General features: G+C 41.4%; 1 protein-coding gene across 1 annotated transcript in view; it reads right to left on the bottom strand.

Moving 5' to 3' along the window:
- Window positions 1-3,632: 3,632 nt before the first annotated feature.
- Window positions 3,633-21,010, bottom strand: part of brinp1 (bone morphogenetic protein/retinoic acid inducible neural-specific 1) — a gene marked incomplete at both ends in the record, with an annotated part of 70,942 nt that continues 53,564 nt past the window's right edge. Inside the window, 3 exons of the mRNA XM_079289261.1 lie at window positions 3,633-4,773; window positions 10,990-11,212; window positions 16,185-16,421. Of these exons, the coding sequence (XP_079145387.1) occupies window positions 3,633-4,773; window positions 10,990-11,212; window positions 16,185-16,421 (1,601 nt within the window). The remainder of the gene's footprint in view (window positions 4,774-10,989; window positions 11,213-16,184; window positions 16,422-21,010) is intronic.

Here is a 21,010-nt window from a genome sequence, read left to right on the forward strand (position 1 = left end):
AAAAAGTACATAGGCAAGGTATTAGGTGTAAAAATCTTCAGACATATCCATGGATACATGTAAGCAACACTGTGGTAGCATAATGCCATACGAGTAAATGTGCTTGTTTTATGGACCTTGCGGTGGCTCAAAACTAAATCGTAATGTACAGAATGTTTCGACAATATAAAAACAGTCATACATTGTCATGAATCTAATTAGATACATTAGACATGAGTGCCCTGTACTTTGTGCTGATGTACTCAAATGGAGGGCTTTTTTTTTTAAAGTAGTCTTTGTATTCCCTTTCAATACTGTTATATTATTATAATAATGTTACTGTAGCAGAGGTTGTTACTGTAACAGAGTTCATATTTACAGATACATTGTACAACAGGGGACAACAAATGTCAACCAAAACTTCAAGTCATCCTTTGACCCTCTGTCTGGTGTTTGATTTCCCCACATGCACAAACCTCCTGAAAGGGGTAGATCTCAGGAGGAGATGAAAAGTGTTGATTAGATCAGCATTTATGGTCCTAAATTCTGAAGCTAATTCAGTGTCACTCGTCTGTGTAACATCTGAAAGTTTTCTCCAGCTCTAAACGTGTTAAAGGGATAGATAACAGGCACTTAATAATACTAATAATCATATAAATAATAAGAATAAGAATGCAACAATTCATTTGGATAGTCCAATGTTAATGCTGAACAATCAAGTCCCCAATTTACTGCACATCTATTGACTGCAGGCTTGTGGCCATCTCAGGCATCTTGAAAGAATCCATTAGGAGATACTGTTAGCATGCAAATGTTAGAATGGCAACGCTATGGATCCTAACATATTTGCAAAAGTGTACAGTCTACCATTAATTAGCATAAGCATGCTGAAAATAAGCTCAAAATTCATAACTTGGCCTGATAAACAACAATACCAAGGAGCTTTGAGACAGCTTGCAGTTACCATCTACACCCAAGCAGACTGGTCACGACACAATACATTTGAAAGGTATCCACTGGTTCTCTCTTCCCTTGCTGCTGCTGTCCTAGAGGCAGTGCTGCCGTCCTGTGCAAATTCGAAACAATAGCGTTGCAGCGGTAACTGCTCACTCACTAAATGCACCTTTACGGATGTTGAGGTATTGACCTGACAAAAGAAATAGACTGGTGAAAGTATCGTAGTGTCAGATTGATTTGAAAACAGAGCTGAGCCTGACAACCTGAGCCTCAGTCATCCTGCACCAGCTATACGCTAACCCGTACATTGAGAATTGGTAAACTATTTTCCAGACTACAGAATCACCTGAAATTGATTCGATTTGTAGTGAAACATTGTTACATATCTGACGAAATTGTTATTTATAAAGCACCTCTCAAGAGTTAAATGTGCTTCACGAAAAGTAAAAGATAAGGATAATCACCGCCACACAAAGCCAGAGATTATTCTGTTACATCACGGCAAGAATGCACATCAAAGCTGAGACCGTGGATGCAGTAAAGTCTGCAGCTGACAAAGATATACGTCCGTAACAATCGGAAACAGGTTTTATTCCAGGGCTGCTGCAATTTCTTGCTTAATCAACGCCCCCAAATTTGACCACTGTTTTCAAGTTGGATTGGCGGAATTGCAACCTGGTTGATGTTTATGTCACAACTCACCACGGTTGTTCCTGTATTACGTGCCTCTGCTTTCAGCTGACCCCACAAGACGAGTGACATCACAATGTAAAAGAACAACAATTATTTACAAGAACACAAAATTAAACAAAAAGTACCAAGGGAACCAAACTACAGCTACATTAAGAGACCAACAGACATTAAAACCAATCGAACAATCTGAAGAATAGAACATTTGTTAGATGTTAGTCTAAATTCTTGCAACTAGGGCTGGCAGCTTTTACACTGGGACGAAGGATTTTCCAGAGTTTGGGAGCCACGGCAGCAAAAATGAAATCTCCTCTTTTTTGTTTTTAAGTTCAACCCCACCAATGGCTAGAACAGCAGGGTTGTATGACATGACTATGTCCTTGCCTTTGTTGTCGTTAACAAACATGCAGGTAATGGAGTGGACCTACGAAAACGAAACAGCAATAGCGATGTCTCAGCATCAGATTACCCAAATAAAGTGTGACCGACAATACATAGGTAGTGTTTCATATTTCAGTTAGATGATTTAGAGTGTTAAACACAGTTGCAGCTCTGTTGATGTTTCCAGCAACATGCAAAAACAAGGTTAAATTCCATATCTTGAGAGAAAAATGGAAATCTTTACATGTGGTCATAAAAAGCTTACAGATTAAACACTGCCAAAAAGGTATTTTAAGCTTTAATATAACCATTTCTTTTTTTTTTTCCTGTGGCACAACAGAGAAATTCAGTGGCTTTACAACACGATTATTATCCAACATAATACGCCTTCCCTTGTCATCTCCCTTTTTGCTGTGCTCTTATCTAAAAACTGAGAGAATAAAGTAAAACCATAAAAAATGGAACATTTTGAATTTTTTTTTTTTCACGTACGTACTTTTTGTGAAACGGGGATGAACTTTATGTCTTACTGTATGTCTACCTCAGGGAAGTGTATGGCTTTAAGTTGTCTTGCAAATGCGTCTGAATGATGAATGTTTACATTTTGCTCTCGGTGCTGAAAAGCTCCACAAATCAGCAGTCACAACATGTACATTTTGCAAAGCTGTACAAAATAGCATTGATTGTTCAATCTTCAGACCACAATATTGCACTCACGCACCAGGAGGTACTGCCTTGTGAAAAACACAGCTTGAATTTCAAACACGGGAAGAAGCGCTCCAAATGCAAGATTTTGCTTCGACTGGAGTCAATCTCAAATGACACATTCAATTAACGAACAGCAATAAGAATCAAGCCAAAAAAAATGTACACGCACATTTGCCCACGCACACGTACATTCACCCACATATATGTGTATATATATAAACAGCTGGCGTTTGTTATTTGACATGACGATCCGTTACTGCCGCGCTGTGTGCCTTATGTGTCAGAACGATGACAGAGTGCCTCATAGCTCACGAAGAGCCATGCAGATTTGCTGTGGGTTTGAAATGTAATAAAGAGTCTATAAGTAATGTGTTGACTACTTACTCACTAGGGCTATTTACTCCTTACAATGTAGAAACATTTTTTTAAATATTAAACGGTCCATTATGTCTGAAATATTTTGCACATTAGCTGAAATAAAAGGATATCTGGTCTGCCCTTGTGTTATATTATTATTACTTTAAAAATGTTTTTCTCAGTAAACAATGGCAGTTTCAGATATAACCTTTGATCCCTCCGAGTAAAATCAAGGCCTCTTTTTCACCAGTACATAGATTTTATATTTCATTTTTTTCTCTCTCTTTTAAGTTATTTTAGGTTATGACAGACATGCTGGGACAAATATGATACAGTCTTTAGAGTAGTTCCATTGATCTTCGTTATCTTATCTGAAATGCTTTTCATCAATGCCTTTTTCCTTCATCTCTTTAAGAATTATGCTTACAAAGTTAATATTACATCAAAAGGCAGAAAAGGTCCAAAAATGAAAAAGAGAAAGAAAAAATCGGATTCATTTCCCCTCATAGTTCATTTATTGGGTGTTTCAGTTTGCCGTCCTTGTGTTGGTGTTGTTATGTTCAACAGAGTTTAGCAGTCAGGTGATCTGATTGTTTTAGAATCTCTGTGCTGTACATGTCCAAGGCATGATTTACTCGAATAATCTCACTGCTGCTGAGCTTGAGCCTATGCTTTAGCATACAAGAGAAGAGGTCCATCTGGGGTTTGCCAGGTGCAGACGGAGGTGCAAGGCGGTTAATTCGATCCCGAATGTCCAGCAACAGGAGCATAACAGATGAGGATGAGTAGAACTGAGTTCCTTGTGTGTACGACTGGTTAACCTGCTGTACGGCACTACGGAGCAGGTCGGCATTAAAGCGCAGGCTGTAGCCAAACACTTGAATATCAGATATTTTGATGTAGATCTGGCGCTTGTTAGGGTCTCCGAGATCCACTGGACCCTGTCCCGTGTCATTGCGTAGGCCACTTGGGATCTTAGCACGGCTACGCAGGTAGATGTGCACCGTCTCAAAGAAGGTCTTCCACCGGTTGCCCAGCAGGAGAGTCCAGTTGAAGCACTGGGAGTTCTGCAGTCGTACCTTTTCCCAGCGTGGGTAACCATGTTCTCCAAAGGGCATGCTCCAGCCTTCTGAGTGACTACCGCTGAATGAGTTGACAAAAACAAAGAACATGGGGTCAATGCTGCTATTTCGCATCTGGCAGATCTTCATCGATAGACCGATTATCATGTGGAGGTAGTCCATCCGGTTTTTGTTACTCTTGAGCGTCACGGACATGCGCTTACGCCATCGCGGGTCAAAGAAGGTCTCTAGTCGGATGTCATTACTGATGAAAGTAGTGTGAATGTACAGTCGCGAATCCATTTTCTGCAACAGGTATTTGAGTTCCAGGTCCTGAAAGTCCAGATCAGTTTCAAAGCTGATGAACTGCTCACTACGTTCTGAGTCCACATTCTGGGGCTCGCAGCGACCACGGTACAACTTATAGCCCTTGTTGCAGGAGCCACACTGGGAGATGTTTGCCAGGCTGCACATGGCACAGCTGTTGTTGCCGCCTATGACACACGGGACGGGTCGCTGGCACAGCGTGACGCCTGTGTGGCACACGCATGTCCTTTGGCTCTCCAGGAAGGTCCCCCAGAAGCCGTTCTCATTGCAGTAGAGGAAGGACTGAACCCTGTTGAGCCACTGCATCACAGATCTACAGAGAAAGGAGAAAGAAAATCAAGAAAGAAGAACAGTGGTCAGATGGAAAGTCCAAAGGCTTATCATATCAGCACTATTTGTTATCCCACTTACTACAAAATATCTATGCAATACATAACTGCTGACAAAAGTACCAGAAGACCTTTCATTTATCTCGATACATCCTTACAAAAAAATGTCAAAGATTTGAAACTTGATTTAACATTTATTACCGTGAACATGTTTGGTTTTAATTGTGTTTCATTATATTTGAATTGGGTGGTAATGCACTTGAAAGATCTAAGAATAAAACTCATCATTAAGTTAACTGGGGTGCATTACTGTATCTAGAGTAAGCTTGTACCTTGTAGTCAGTTGACTTAGCTTACTAAAATGAATGGACACCAATAGCTCGAAGATATGAAACGCATAAAACAATCAAACAGTCAATGAAATGCATTGTTAAAGGGTTGGCAGCATTGTACACATGGAAATCATTTAGTCAGGATGGTCTGGGAATTGGATAATTTCTTCCCTTCAAAGGGGAGGAGTTGCGTTATTCCCCTCAGGTGGAAGGCATTACTTGCTATTCTAATCGTGGCTCTTCTTTTCCCCTCAGGCATCTTTCCCTGTCATCTTGACCGTACACTGGAACTTATTTTCTGAGTGTAGGAGGTGAATTCTGAATCCTGATTTTTCAGAGGAGGGCTGATCAAGGTTAGCGTGACATGTTAATGAAGCTAAGGCTTAACTATGATGGACGACGATGCATTCTCACCAGGCCATAAAGCCCCCAAGCAATACCCAAAAATGAGCCTGGAACAAATCATCTATAGAGGACAATGGAAGCACAATGCTTGATTCCACTAACTTTGACTTCAAATTGAAGATGTGATAAAGTGAAGGGATGCTATAAATTATCCCCTGCATTTTAGGAAATGTAAACATCTTGAAAAGTATACTCAATAGCAATGTGTCCTTTATTCTCCCACACAAAAATGTTTTAACATTCAGTGGTCATTGAATGGCTGGAATTCAATTCAGTGCAATTCTGTAAATGGTTGGGCTTTTTGATTTTGATCACTGCTTGTAATAAAACGGATATTTCAATATTGTCTTCCAGCTTGTTTGTTTGATTGCAAACTTGGAATGTGCCTTGTTGTGTGGAGCAGCTATTTCTTCATCCTGTTGTGTGCACTAGTTGGCTGATTTCTGCTTTTGCCTTTTACCCTAGAAATAAGACATCTTAATCTCCTGGTTGGCCTGGAGTGTCTTCAGAGAGATGAGTGTATCATGTTCGTTCCCTCTAGCTTGTTTTTCCAGTCCGTCGCAGTATGAATACTAAAGAGTCAGCAAGCAGAGATGTGCAAGTATACTGGTTTGACAATGTTGAAGGGAAACATTCTGATGGTAAATCAACAATTCATATTACTGTCAACACTGCGATTATCGCTAATTTTCAGAGTGGACCGTAAACACACCACGGCGTTCCTGTCTTTGTTCGATGTTATATTTTTATTAGCTCTGAAGGCTAATACCTTTGCTCCTCATCTGTCTAACTCTGAGCTGAAGCTACTTTGGCCATAACTTGCTATGTTTACATTAGCTCGTCAACCTATTGAAGCACAGCAAGTGTATGTGTTCATGCAACCGGTCCAATAACGCAGCTTGGTCAGTGCAACTCAGCGTCTGACACCGACGCCTCATTTAGCGTTTGTATGCATCTACAGCGTTGCAGGCAGAGCTACTGACATTCTAAAAAGTGCAAGAATGTGTTGGTGCATGCATTTTGGCATTCAAAAAAGAAACGTACTGTTTCAAATTTGTGCTCGTTCTGTTGTTCCTCACAGGTGAGCGTCACCTTTGCCCAATGTAATTATTCATTCACAACTATTTACACCCAAAAGAAAAAAAGAATGTGCCTGAAAACATGACTGGTTCATACACTGCAAATAAAGCATTATACTCATCATACAATCGTGGTGGGAATTATTGTTTTCTATATTTTAGCTCTGATAGTTAGATGATTATCATGATGCTGCGATTTACAGTGATTATTTGGCCTCAATAATCACAATATGTAAATATGACACCAGCACAACCCTCTTACTGACTAACACATCTTAACCACGTGTTCATTGTAAAGAAGACCTTTGAGTGGCAAAGGTTTGAAAGCAAATGCAATCGAATATATTTGCAACAACTGTTGAAATATTGTGCATCATGCAGCTAGTTTTATTTTCGCCTTATTTGTTTCAAAAGCAGCAGCTTGGTTAGATTTGCCAGAGAAAGTGAAATGAAAACACATTGGTTGTTTGTTTTCATGAATTCAAGTCTTAAACAGCCTTGGTATTGTATAAGTCAAACGGCATATGTTATGTGTTGGAGTAAGGAAAAGAAAAGAGAGGAAGAGAACATCAGAGCAGGATAATGGAAACAGAAAAATTCCCACAGATGAGGAAAGCAGAATAAATAAAAAATTGTATGAACAACAGTGTGAGTTTCAATATTTTCGCACCACATTTTGCATACCTTCTGATCTAAAGAGAGCTGTGTTATGATATAGGTTGAGTTCTATTACGATATAGTACCATGCATTATGAAGTGTGATTGTGGCTGTAGCCATGACTGTGCTTGTTATGATTATGACACAGTCTATAATGGATGTCGCACTAATTCAGGGGTGTGCAGTGAATTGAAATGGTTGTGCTGGCTGAGCTTTGAAGCTACTGGATTCCTGAACTCCTGTGGTGGGCAACACATCTGTCTATCTCTGATATAAGCACCACGGGTTCCAATGCCATGTGGCTTAACTATGCTTTCTTGGTGAATGTTAATAGGGGCAGTAAAGAGTAGTCATATAACATAGCACCATGCATAGTAACAACCACACATGCAGCCGCAGTCTGGGCAACCACAACATCCTCAGCTTTTAGTAGCTCTGGATGAGAAAGAGCCTCGAATATTTGACAGGATATATGTTGCATCAAACTAAATGCACAATTTGATTTCAACATGTTTCAGAAAATCTTAAAAACCGGTGCCATGTCAAAATGAATAGAAATTAGGGCAAAGTAACTCATCACATGGAGGGCACGTTCATATTTGTAAATATGCTTGACTTGACATGAATAATTAAAACTAATGCAAAGCCTGGATGCAAATGAGTTGGCTGGGAGTGAAGCTACTTCATATCTGTCACAATCAATCATTTATACCAAAGACAAACTGCTATGTTCATTCTCCTTGAAGCAGGCTGCTATATTCATTACAGGAAATGCAATAGCAAATCCAATATACAGAAGCACAGCTATAGGTTTGTGTGTGTGTGTGTGTGTGTGTGTGTGTGTTCACAACAGGGATTTACGATGCTTTCTAATGAATGGATGCCTTGCGGTGAGGTAAACCTGGAGAAATGATAAGTTGGTGATATGCAATTGTAATTATGGCCAGGTCTTTCATTAGCTGATGTAAAAACGTGTTTATTTACTGACATTTTGCATTGTGAAATGGTGAAGGTGCGGCGTGATTTAAATCTTAAAATCTTTTTTGGATAAGTTTAAGTTGATAACAAAATGTAGCATTATAATAACTGCAATTAATAATAAGTAACTTGCCCTTATTTTGCCATCCATAATTGAATCAAACTAAAAGCTCGGTAGGACTGGCACATTACGAATGCTTTGAGGCCGCATGTAAGAATTATGAAATAAACTGAAACGAGGAGCTGGTTCATTAAGAATGCAGCACTCTACTGTGTTGTGGTGTCAGTCAATACATTATGGGATATAATGCACACCTCTATTGTTAACTTGGCTTTGAATATACATTCACTCACATTCACATTTATGATATACTGGTACATTCTTTATCGAGCAGCTGTAGTACGAAGGCCACCTTCCATTATACAAAAAAATAGTGTGTGTGTGTGTGTGTGTGTGTGTGTGTGTGTGTGTGTGTGTGTGTGTGTGTGTGTGTGTGTGTGTGTGAGTGCAGCTGTGTGTCTCTCAGAGCAAATTAAAGAGCAGGCAGGAAAGCGGACAAATGAGAATAATATTGACAAATATTTAAAACGTTTCAATTTAGAACGTCAGCGAATGGGTCTTTTTAAAGACCACTGATCAAACTATTTCACAATAATAGGAGGCGATAGCGTTCAGTGGCCAATAAAGCGGAGCACCCTCGTGACCCGATCGAAACAGAGCAATAAACTTCAGCAAAGCCAACAGAAAATAAAATGAACGGCAAGACATTTACGATAAAAAATATTAAAATTTCAGCACCTCTAATTGGATAGTGCTTTGAAATGCGCTCTGAAGCTCATTGAGCGAAATTACATGAAGGGCAAGAGACATTCCCTTTTGTATTTCATTTCATTTCATTTCGCTTTCATTTTTTTTAAATCAACCAGTCAGTTACTTGTTCATAGGTTTCAGACGATCCAAAGCAAAATCAACCAAAGCTGACATCCCGAATCAGTCGGGGTAATCTGTATTCCAAGTGATCACTAGAGGAAATTCTCCCAGCAGAGGAAACTGGCTGGCGTTTAAACCACAGGAGACGTCAATGAACATGATTCTTACAGTGCCTGTCCAAGTATGCACAGAGTAGCAGGTGGTTGACGCTATCATCCTCCCCATTGTGGGCCTTATGTATGATTTGGGAATCTAAATGGCCCCTCACAACGGATCTGGCCTGTTGTCATTTAGAGCCCTGGTGTGCCCATTCTTGGCCACTGGGGCCAGGCAGGATGTTTTCCACATCATCATCAGCTCCCTCTGCAGCTTTACTGACAGGTTGAGGATGTGCTGGAAGGCCTCCCCGAGGTGGCTGGCACACACCTTGAAAACACTTGGGATGATGGTTTATGGGCCTTCAGCTTTACATCAATTACCTCATCCCCTGATCAACTGTTATAAGCTGCCCAGAGGAGAGGTGAAGGTTTCCTGGTGATGGGGGAACTTTTTCTTCAATTGGGGACAAGAGAAGATAGATTGATGGCACTATACTGACTATACACATGCATGGGGCAAACTAAGAAATGGCCTTTTAACATAGTTATTCTTACAATACAGTTAAATATTAGTAAAACAATGAATAATTTCCATTAGATGTTAACAGCAGATAAAATAAGAAGTTGACGGGTGGAAATAAAACGAAATGATTTTCTGTCCAACCGTTAACACTACAATGAAAACATAACATAGTTTAGAACCCCTGGGTGAGCTTTCGATCATTTGCATATATGCTCTTGCATATATGCAAAGCATGCACACGCACGCACACACACACACTCACACACACACACACACACACACACAGACACAAACAGATGTAATGAAAACAAATAAGTCTTCCATCTGATGCAAACCTGTCTCACACAAGCAAGCAAATAAAACACGCTGCTCTTTTTTCCAGCGCCATCAGGCACCCTTGATGCATACGCCATGGAAGAGGAGGTGGCTCTTTGATAACACTTCAGAACAAACCTTTGCCAACTCACACACACACACACACACACACTCACACACACACACACACACACGGAGGTGTGTGCCTTTTCTGTCAGTGACAGTTGACAACCGCTCATTTTCAGACCACTTAAATGAATATTTCACGATTTCTGTTTCCATTTGTATCGCGACATCCTCCTACACGGAACGCTTTTCAGGATGTTTCATGTGGCACCTGTGAACTTTGCATATTTTCCATAGTGTTTTCTAATATTTGCTACAGCGGAAGGGGGAAATTCCTAGCGTCTCAGGCAGTGCTAACACCATAGCACATCTGCAGCAAGGCTCTGAAGCTGCAACTGCAGTAGGCGGTGACAGATGTGTGCAATGACCTATCAAGAAACCTCCCACAGCTACATTTTCGTTTCAGACTGCAATGTGAAATGCAAGCGTGAGCAAGAGTGCTTTGGGCATGTGCAAGCCTCAGCACTAAGTTGGTTTGATGGACAGAAACAACGGAGCCATAAGTTGAAATGTAAAATGGATGACATCCTTACTGTGCATGCTTCAAGAAGCAACAATCAAAATAAAACCTCGTCATCATCTCAGAGGAGACATTTCCCTGAAAGAGGTCATTACACTGCCACATCCTCTTGCTTTTCTTGGAAAAGCAGATATCTAAAAAATATCAGCGCCAAAAAACGGCACCTTTACTGCATGTTGCTTAGTAAATCCACACCTCATTCCCACTATGATGTGGAGGTCGTGTATCTACCCACCTCTCCCTAGGCATCTGGTGGTTGGGGTTGTGGTGACAACGGATGCTGAGGCCAAAGAGCTTGCGGGCGGTGCGCTGGATCTTGAGCCGCTGGATCTCCAGGGAACTCTGCAGGAGCCTGTAGCGGGCCTGAAGGTCCCAGTCGCTGCCCCACAGGAGATGCACACTGCTGATGGGCAGGAAGTGAGTGGAGGGTAGCCTCTTCAGGAAGGACTTGAACTCATCTGGATGACAGAGAGGGATGGAGAGAGAGAGAGAGCAGATTGCAAAGCAGAGAGATAAGGAGTGGAGAGAGAGAATATGAAAAAAGAGGAATTAAAGTGTGTCGTACATTTTATGACCTGAATGCTTCGAATTTGCTGAGTTAGATATTCTAAAATAGTTTAAATAATCAGATTATTTGAATTAAAGGAGAGCACTTTACATTCATCCTCAAACTTTTAAGCAAATAAGGTACACAGGAAAGCAGCAGGTAAACTACTCTGACTAAGACTTTGTTGGAATAGTGAAATAAGAAAAAGATTTATTCACAATCTCATCAGTGAACCAACCGGTGTGTTTTCATACAAATGATAAGAATGCTAACAATATTGCCGAATGGGTTTGTTTTACAAAACACTTATTGGTTCAACCCTAATCCAGCAAGCATCCTGAGTAGAATTACAAACAAAGCAACAACAAACCGACTGCTTGGAGGATTCACACTGGAGAGTGACAAAACTCCGTCAGAATAAACTTTTATTGGAGATAAAACTGAGCTGAATTTCAGGAGCAGGACAACACCTCAGCCACTCGCCCACTTCCGGCCACACTCCTATAAATACCTACCCACTCTAAGCCTCGGCACACTCGCGTTTTCTGCACCCCACCCTCCCGCCCTCTTGTTAATGGCTATCTCCCCCCCATAGTCATCATGCTCCTATCCCATGGAGATCGGGGGTTCTGCAAGGCCCGGGAGCCGCAGTGGATCCTCAGCTAAGCCTCTCCCAAACCGCATCAGGCCAAATCTCCATCAACCATTCCTCACACTCCAAACAACCGACGAAGGCTCGCTCCGGCCGAGGTGGGGGCCTAAGCTGGTGAATTAACTGATGAGGGAGGGAACAAAGGAGTACTTTTTTTTTGTACTGTAGCTTCCGTGTATGCTATTACTCTGCTGACTTCTGTTTCGATCTGACGTGCGACTAAATGAACTGTTACGGTAGACTTAAGTAAAATTAAGTAAAAGTTGGTTGTATCATCAGACGAGTGGAACACTTTTTTTTGCATATGGTTGTTGCTTTCATGAGAGTTCAGTTCATAAGGCAAGGACATACAACTATTGTTATTAACAAAACGTTATTCAATATTGACCAATTAACCCAAAACGTTTTTTTGTTCTTTTTTTTTACGTTTGGCAAACTGGAAAGGGGTCAATTAGAATTGTTTGATGATTCACTTGCTATATTTGTTTTGTTTTTTCGGTGCTGCGTACGGCATTTTATAGTTTACTTTTGGACGCGTGCTTACGATCTGACACCCGGTCACGACTAAGTGGACGCCCCGAAACGTCTTGAACACAGTCCGTATATTGTTTTTTAAAGGAAAATCCAATTCATTGTGCCTATTGTGGATGAGGTGGCAGTGCTCAGTGAGCACCCAGAATCCTGACCAATCTGTTTTATATGTGGTTGGATGTATCGGGTTTTACTTTTGGATTGCTTCTGTTTTGAGCATTTACAGAGAATTGAAACCCTCAGTTCAGTAAACACCCTTTTACTTTGTGCTCCCACACTTCCACTGAAGAGCACTGCCCAAACTAATTTGTGACCACCAGTGTTGATTATTGCCCTTATGCTCCCGCTGCTGCTTCTGATAAATATTGCTTTTCTCCTCCCGAGACAACCGTGAGCCCAGCTCTCTCACCCTTCTTTTCAACACTAACTCCAATTTTTAGCAACAAGGGGCATGAGGATGTTACTCAGACTCCAGCAGCAAATACACACGGGCAGGGAATCTTTTATTTGGCGAGCTAATTAAGAAAATATTGAGTCAAACGAGTCAGAGTAGCTTATTATTGTCTCTGAAGATAAATTTAAGCACATCATTATAAATAATAAAGTTAACAATTGACTGCCTAAAATGTTTCCTTAGCGACAGCAACAGTCAAGAAGCTACACACAATCTAATGATATTGCCTTGATCTGCAGCACTGAACAATATTTTTATGGAGAAAAGAAGTAACACGGATCGCAAAGCTTCTCCACACTCAACTCTAAAAGGAAAAGATCCCCATAGTCAACACCTGCGCAGTAAGCCAGCCACCTCCTACAGACCCTTCCAAGATAGTTTAAGAGCATTAGAGTTGAGAGCTCTTTTCGAGACACGGTCGAGAAATGTCAGAACTTCCTCCACTCTCCTCCCAGGCATGTCACAGCCCCCTTCCCCCTTTTTCTTCAAAGACACAAGATCTCTTCTCCACCCCTGTTTTGAACTTGCCATATCCCCCCCCCCCCACCCAGTTTTCAGAGATGTCAGGCACCTACCTCGCCTTTTTCCGAGAAAAGCTGGGTGTCTCCAGCATCCAACATTCAAAATTGTCTGATTTCCTCACCAAAAACAATCATTATCATGTCATCCCTTCATGACAGTGTCGCAGTTGCCAAGTCCTTCTACACCGGCTTCAAAGCCATCAAGGATCTCTTTCTTGATCCAGCTTCCAAAGAGTCCTAGTCCCTCGAATGACTCTTATCTCAAGTCACCCAGCAACTTATCTAGAGATTACAGCTCTCAGAATGTAACCCCACTTTACCTCTTGTGCCTTTACATCTCAATGTGTTGGTTCCAGAATATATAATCACAAATTTCATTTAATCTCTACAATGTCATTTTTATTCAAGAAGAAAGAATGCTGTATTTAAAAATGCAGAACCTCAGAAAAGGCTATGCAACTAAACTAGCATATATTATTTTGGTATTTTTTTTACCATTTTGTCAGGATCCATAAAGAAAGAATGTTCCTAATGGTTACCTACTGTTATGGTTACATGCAGTAAATTATACAATCTGCCTGTTTAGTCCCATTTTTTTAAACCAAAAACAAAGTGATAATATTTGACACGTTACACACCCTGCAAAAGTGTATTGATTCCTTAATGTCTTCTTTTGGTGAGTGTGTAAAATGCATTTGGTTTTTTGGGACAGTAATACATTCATATAAATATTTGTGCCCTCTTTGTGTGTACTTTCCTCCACCTCTTCCCAGACTTACTGCACTCAGTGACCTCCATGACTCACATTAACTTTCCTCTATGGTACATCAATATATTTATCTGTTGCTGGCAGGCTTTATTGGGACACTTTCATATCATATCAATAATAGATAAACATGGTGACTCGCAATGTAACAGCTGGGAACTAGCTGTGCTTTTTTCCCCACTGTGTCCAATATTTTAGCGCCCACTTTTAGGTCTGTCTTTGCATTTAATAAAAACGGAGATATTCGTACGGGAGAGAATATTACTTTCAAAAGTTGTCTTTTTGCTGTAATTTATGCGTCCGTGCGACGTGACTGTGCACCTCGTTGTTGTCCACGGCTAATCTCGCATTCTGCTGCAGCAATATTTTGGGAGGCCAGTTATGTCTGCATGTTCAAGAACCTCTTGTGGTCGCGGTGACTTTCTCAAAAACCTGTTTTATACTCGCTCACTTCTTTTAACTGGCCCCGGGTCGGTAGGGGCCGCAAGCGATCACACAGCCGAGTGCATCACCGAACCCCAGCTGCTACTCTGCGGCAAGTGACACAGTGGGGGGGGGGGGGGGGGGGGGGGAAACCATAGACTGTATGTCTATAGGGAAAACAGCTTGCTCACTTTTATTGTTTTGGACAATGTATCTGGCTATCAGCTAACAGCCAACAGAACTAAACACACAGCTAACTGCATCGCCGCCGCTCAGCTGCTGCTCTCAGAGACAACTATTCTGTGCCTTTTTCATTGGGCATCAACCTCCCGTTCACATGTGTATTAAAGTGAAAATAGACTAAATGCCTAAATCATTTGTAATTGTGTTGCAAAGAAGGCCCATACAAGTGTTTTCTCATCTATTGCCCATATATAAAATGCTTGGTTACAGTTAAGGAAAGATCATTGTGGTGGTAAAGGACATTTTTGTTTACCATTGGTTGGAGACAGGAAGCGAACACCAGTCTTTGGTGTCGGAATGAACAAAGTTGCATTGTCTGCCCATCCATGAACTACAACATTTCTACAGCACTATGAAAGTTCCACACTACTTTCTGCAGTGAACATAAGAAAACATAGTTTTCATTAATCATGTAGATTTGGCAGTGAACAAGGAAGGACTAGGCTGCCAAAGTATGAAATTTGTTTTTAAATTATCTTCGAGCGACAAGAAAATTGAGAGATTATGAGATTACCTTAATTGCCTGAGCTCTGCATGTGTGCCCATCAATATGCTCTTCAGATTCAAGATGGCTACATTTACTCAGGAATTATTCCCTATATCGTAAAGCATACCTATACAGCAGGGGTCTCTAACTGGCGGACCGCGGTCCGGATCCGGACCCAGGACCTAAAATCGATATTTCGGAATCATACATATTAGGCAGCGAGTTTTTACTTTTAAGCGGCGCATCTTATACAGCCGTTACGGTACTTGTTCAGCGGTGCAGGAGACACCGACCAATGCGTTGTAAAGCTCAACCAATCAAATGTGAGTATTCTGACAAGTTTCCTGACTGAGCGAGGTTTACACACACGGGGGAGAGACCAGGAAATAGAAACAAGAGCATGAAAATTGCGCTAATCAGAGAGGTTATCTCACATGACGTTCTCCAAAAAGAGAAACGTATTTCTATGTATTATTTATAATCCATCCAGTTAAATTTCAAAACTGAGAATAATAATTGTTAAAATATAACTATATAATTGATGTGTACTTTCTTTATTTGATTTGACAGTTGTTGACTACACAGAGACATTGTTACTACTACTAGGCTTCTAAATAGCGCGAGTTAGATATTATTGTAATGTTTCGGACCTTTGCCCGAGGAGATTTTCTCAATCTGGACCTTTTGGAATTTTAGTTGAAGACCCCTGCTATACAGCTTTAACTGCTGCATAGGTATGCTTTAAAATAATACAATATTTTCCTAACTGTCATGATAAATGAAAGTTGGTGGAATTGACATCTTACCAGAGCTCTCAAAGTCTTTATAAGAGGATACCCAGGACTCAGACATCCCCAACAGGGTGTTCTCCATGATCTGGATGTCGGTGATGGGACAGTTGCATTGGGGATACTCGTCGGCACACTGACAGATGCACTGGTTGTTACTGCACACATACTCCCCCTCTCCATTGCACATGATGTAGCTCAGGGCCGACTGGACAAACTTCTCCTGCAGGTAATCTGGGAAAATGACCTGAAGACCTGAAACGAGATAAATGAGTGGATTGAGTTCAACAGAATGTGGGACATTTTTTTTAAAAATGACAAAGTACAATTCAAGAAAAAATAAAATAAAATACATTCCAGTCCTTGTTCAATTTTCCTTGTGTTGTAAATCGGTGAAGTGTTTGGGCAAAAATAAATCTGAAATGTGCAGCCTTCATGCTTTTCACATCACAGTAGTGGCCCAAACTAAATAATAACAAGAGCGTGATACAAAATCTTACAAAATTGATTTGAAAAGTGACATGAATCATTTGTTTTCATCGTTTTGTAATCAAATGTATACTTGTGCTCAGAGTAAGAACTGAAATGAAAAAATGAGAGTCAGTAATACTGTCAACCAGTGGTGGGCCGTTCCTTCACTGTTGTCCAGCAGCTGAAATACCACTTTATAACCACATGATGGCGCCACAGTTATCAGTTTCTAAGGCTGTAGCTATGTACGTATTAAATGTACGTACCTATTTACATAACGTTCGGTACGAGACTTGCAATACGTTTGAATTGTACTAGAGTATCTGGAAAATGCAGAAGCTTATATTCAGGAAAATATAATGTTTTCTGCACTCATGGAGGACAGCGGTTCTCAGCTGGTCTGGCTGTGGGACCCACCATCACTCCTTAATGACAAGTCGCGGCCCAAAGAGATCGTCTTATGATTTTACATTGACAACTTGAGCATTGTACGTATTGCTCTGCAGTGTCTTTCCTCGTCTCAGCCCCCTGTGTCATGGTGTGTGGTACATCGCACTCAGTCAGAATGCCCATATTTGATTGGCTGAGCTGCATCACGTGATGTGATTCACTACCCGAATAAGCCTCTGCTGTTAAGTTTCGTTTCACGATAGTCACGTGCTTGCCCACTGACCAATCACAGCACACTCTGCACCTCGCGGCAGAGCTGCATGGACACTGAGCTGCACGTAATGCTGACGTCATTATAGGCCGGCTAGCAGGTGCTGACACGTCAAAGAATACGCCCAACATGTCAAACTAAAGATCTGATTGGTTGAAGAATATGACAATCAACAATATCATCCCCATTCACTTAAACTGCAGATGGATGCACTTCAGAGTCTGCAGGCCTCTGTTCTTACCTAGAGACACAGAGTTGAGATCTGATTGGATAAAAGCTCTACTTAAAACAAGCTGCACTGGAAGCAGAGCAACTGAGGAAGACAGTAGCTGTGCAATGAGAATATAAGATAATGGGAAAAATATTTTTATAAATTATAATACATGTAGTGTATTTCAGAAACATTATTAAATTATAAAATAGATATAACTTTGTCATTCTGTTTAAGGCCAGCAGAGAAGGCCTTGCAGGCCCTGACGGCCCACCACTGCTGTCAACGCATGATACCCATACTGTTCATACGCAGACAAAGTAAACACATTATGTGAGAAAAAAAGTTACCAGAGTGGGAAAAACTGTAGCTAAATGGAAGGCTGCCCTTCCGGGATTGCTTTGTGTCACAAGCGCTCGTGTATTTTTTTAAAGGATGTGCTTCAAAGCTCGACGATGTTCAACTTGAGCTGCCTGTTCTGTGGCTGGTCACTCATGATGTACAACAATGCCTGCTTGCGCTGTGTTGGATTATTTAGCACAGAATTTATTTTACTTCGCAGGCATTTTCTATCACATGCATTACTGTGTTCAGCAAGTGTTTCCATTCGTATTTGTTTCTGGTTTACATATGTGGTTTGCATTCCGTTTATTATATGCTAATGGGAATAGTACAATTCATATTCTGGAGGCCAATTTAGGGCTCAAGCTGAAAGTACCTCTTCACTCTCACCATAGACATGGTATTTATACTTTTTAGAGTCTGACACAATACGTATCTCACCCTGGGCATCTGATAGAACTGAAGCTTGATCAGCAAACAGTAAAGCCTTTCTCTTCAGTCCAGGCCCGGGGAAAATAAACCCCTCGCTCCACGAGCCACTCGAATGGAAAATAACTAAATAGATCTTTTTCCCTCTTCTAGGATACGGCGTTATGGTGAGGCTATATTCTCTTAATAGGTTTTACTTGAGCACAAACAGTGCTTCAGCAGAAAATAGGCAGCCAGGAACCAGAACATAACACGTTGTTGAATGATGAATGATTGCATTATTTTTTCCGCTCACGTATTATTTTCACCTTTGGGTGAAAAAAAGGAATCCATTTATGCAGAATCAACATAATCTATCTGAAATGAAAGGGAGAATAACGCTACAATTTCATACTGTACACATGAATCATTTTGGGGGTATTGTCATAGAGTTGAATGGTATTTTGTATTGTGCATATGGCATGTGGCAATTCACGTTTCCGATTTTCACCCACAACACACGCTAAGCTGACAACTGTGCTTGATTTAGAAGCAAATCAAGATCTTAATATATGCCAAGTTTTGTGTCTGGCATCTAGGACAACTTCCAAGTAGATTGTCATGGGGACACCCTTTGAAAAACATTGCTGGGTAAATGATCCAAACACATACTGTGTTTGTCAACTCTACATGCCAGTTATTGATGCTAATAGTTCAATCCCATTTACCAGGCGTGACACTGACGCTGGGATTGTTTTCACCTCGTGAGTCTGCGTTTGAGTGTTCATATGCCTGTTGGTGGGCAGATTTTGACACCAGGATAGCGTCGGAACGTGCAAGATACATTCATGAAACATTACAGGTGCGTCGTTCAGATTAAAATGAAGGCTGAGTTCGGAAGTAGGAGGATATCAAATGAGGAAGCCCCCCCGCAACCTTAAGCCCCTGGCCTGATTTGGTGTCGTGCTGGTGTGATTTCATGGCCAGATGGTTATTTAGATTTTCATACAATCATGATCTCAGTTCAAATACGGACCAGAAAAAAAACCCCACTTTCAACTTCTTTTTATTTTTAACCTGTTCTTGTGTACCTCTTTTTCAACACCAATAGGTTCCCTTCTCCTCTACAGACCCTCATCAGAACCACCGCCCATCAGTATGAAGAGAACAGAAGGAAGGAGGGATGGAGGGCGTAAAGGGGATGGATCATGTCTGACCACAAAGAGTTGGGTTGCACAGGGCTTTTTTCTCCATCAGGCCTGTCTGCGGCCCCTGGATCCAATATTCATTTAGCGTGATGTATTCCTGGGCTTGAAACTTTAATGTGATTTGTGAGAGAATCCAGATGGCAAGTTCACGGATCAACGCTGCTTACTGACAGTGCTGGTGCCAGCGACCGGGTGCACAATAACACGAGTGCTTTAGCCCTCCCTCTTTACCGCTGCTGTTCGACCGTACCCCATACCCCCATTCCACACACACACACACACACACACACGCGCGCGCGCACACACACACACACACACGCATGCACACACCTACACACGCAGATTGCAGAGGGAATCGTTTGGGATGCTGACATTCAGTGCAGCAGTATCGGTTTTGCAATCTATTGTTTTCCACCTGCTTTTCCTCTCAATGTTTCCATCCCTCTTTCCATGCCGCTTTCTCTCTACCTCGTACTCTGTCTCTGTGCACATCTCCTCCGTCTTACTTCATTACACTCACTTCTCCTCCCGCCACACTCGTGCACATGCCCCTTGACTCGTCCCCACCGTCATCCTTTGGCTCCCATTCACTCCATCAATCACTCTCTTCATTCCCGTTTCTTCACCTCTCCTGCTCTCCTCTACGTTCTCCCACCGAGCACGTATTCAAGAATTGAAAATTTGATGTCTTGTCCTCCCACTCCAGTGCAGAAGTGATGTCATGCAATAAAAGCAAATCAATCAGCATTTGTTAGTGCAGTGGGGAATGAGTAAGAGAATTGGAGCCCTCGGGCCAAAAATGAAATGAGAAACTAATCAGAGAAAAGCATTTATCTTTGTCACTTTCCTGACTTTGCTGTGTTGGTGCAGTAGCATGTGGGCATGTTGAGAATGATTGGGCTATAAAGCTTCAGCTTGTATAGCTCTGATGCAGGTGTTTGTTGGGGAAAACACTGGATTTTGGAGCAAAGAGTTACACTTACCATCATTAAAGAGTTACTGATGAAATGAATAGGTGCGTATTGGAATTCCCGTGCAGCCATTTGATAACCTCCAACTTCATGCTCTGCCAGTGCACATCATTCCCTGCAACCAGCATGCCTGGCTCGCTCTAAATAAATAGCACCTCAAAATGGCAGTTAATCTCACTGCATATATCAGAGGCTGATATATTTCCTTCACGTACGTTGGAGGATATGGGCCTCCAAACATTCCATGAATGCTAAAAAAAACGGAGACTCTCCAACTGCGACTTTGCCTTCTCATTGCTCTATCGGGAGTGCTCTATTTTTACACGGTGATAGATGGGGAGTGTAGGCCACAACCGAGGCTTGTAACTGCCTTGGCAAGCAGTTGCCTGCTTATTGCAATGCCACGCTCCGCCTCATAAGTTTCAGTTTCATTAAAGATTAATTGACCATCGCGTGGCCGCAATTTCGCAAAATAATCATGACTTAATCCACTGGCGCGATAAAGTGCATTACTTGAATGGTGGCATTAAATTACCATCGGAGGTTATCGTTGCAGCCATGATACAAAAGCA

Source organism: Melanostigma gelatinosum (genome assembly GCF_949748355.1).
Source record: "Melanostigma gelatinosum genome assembly, chromosome: 18".
Lineage (NCBI taxonomy): Eukaryota > Metazoa > Chordata > Actinopteri > Perciformes > Zoarcidae > Melanostigma > Melanostigma gelatinosum.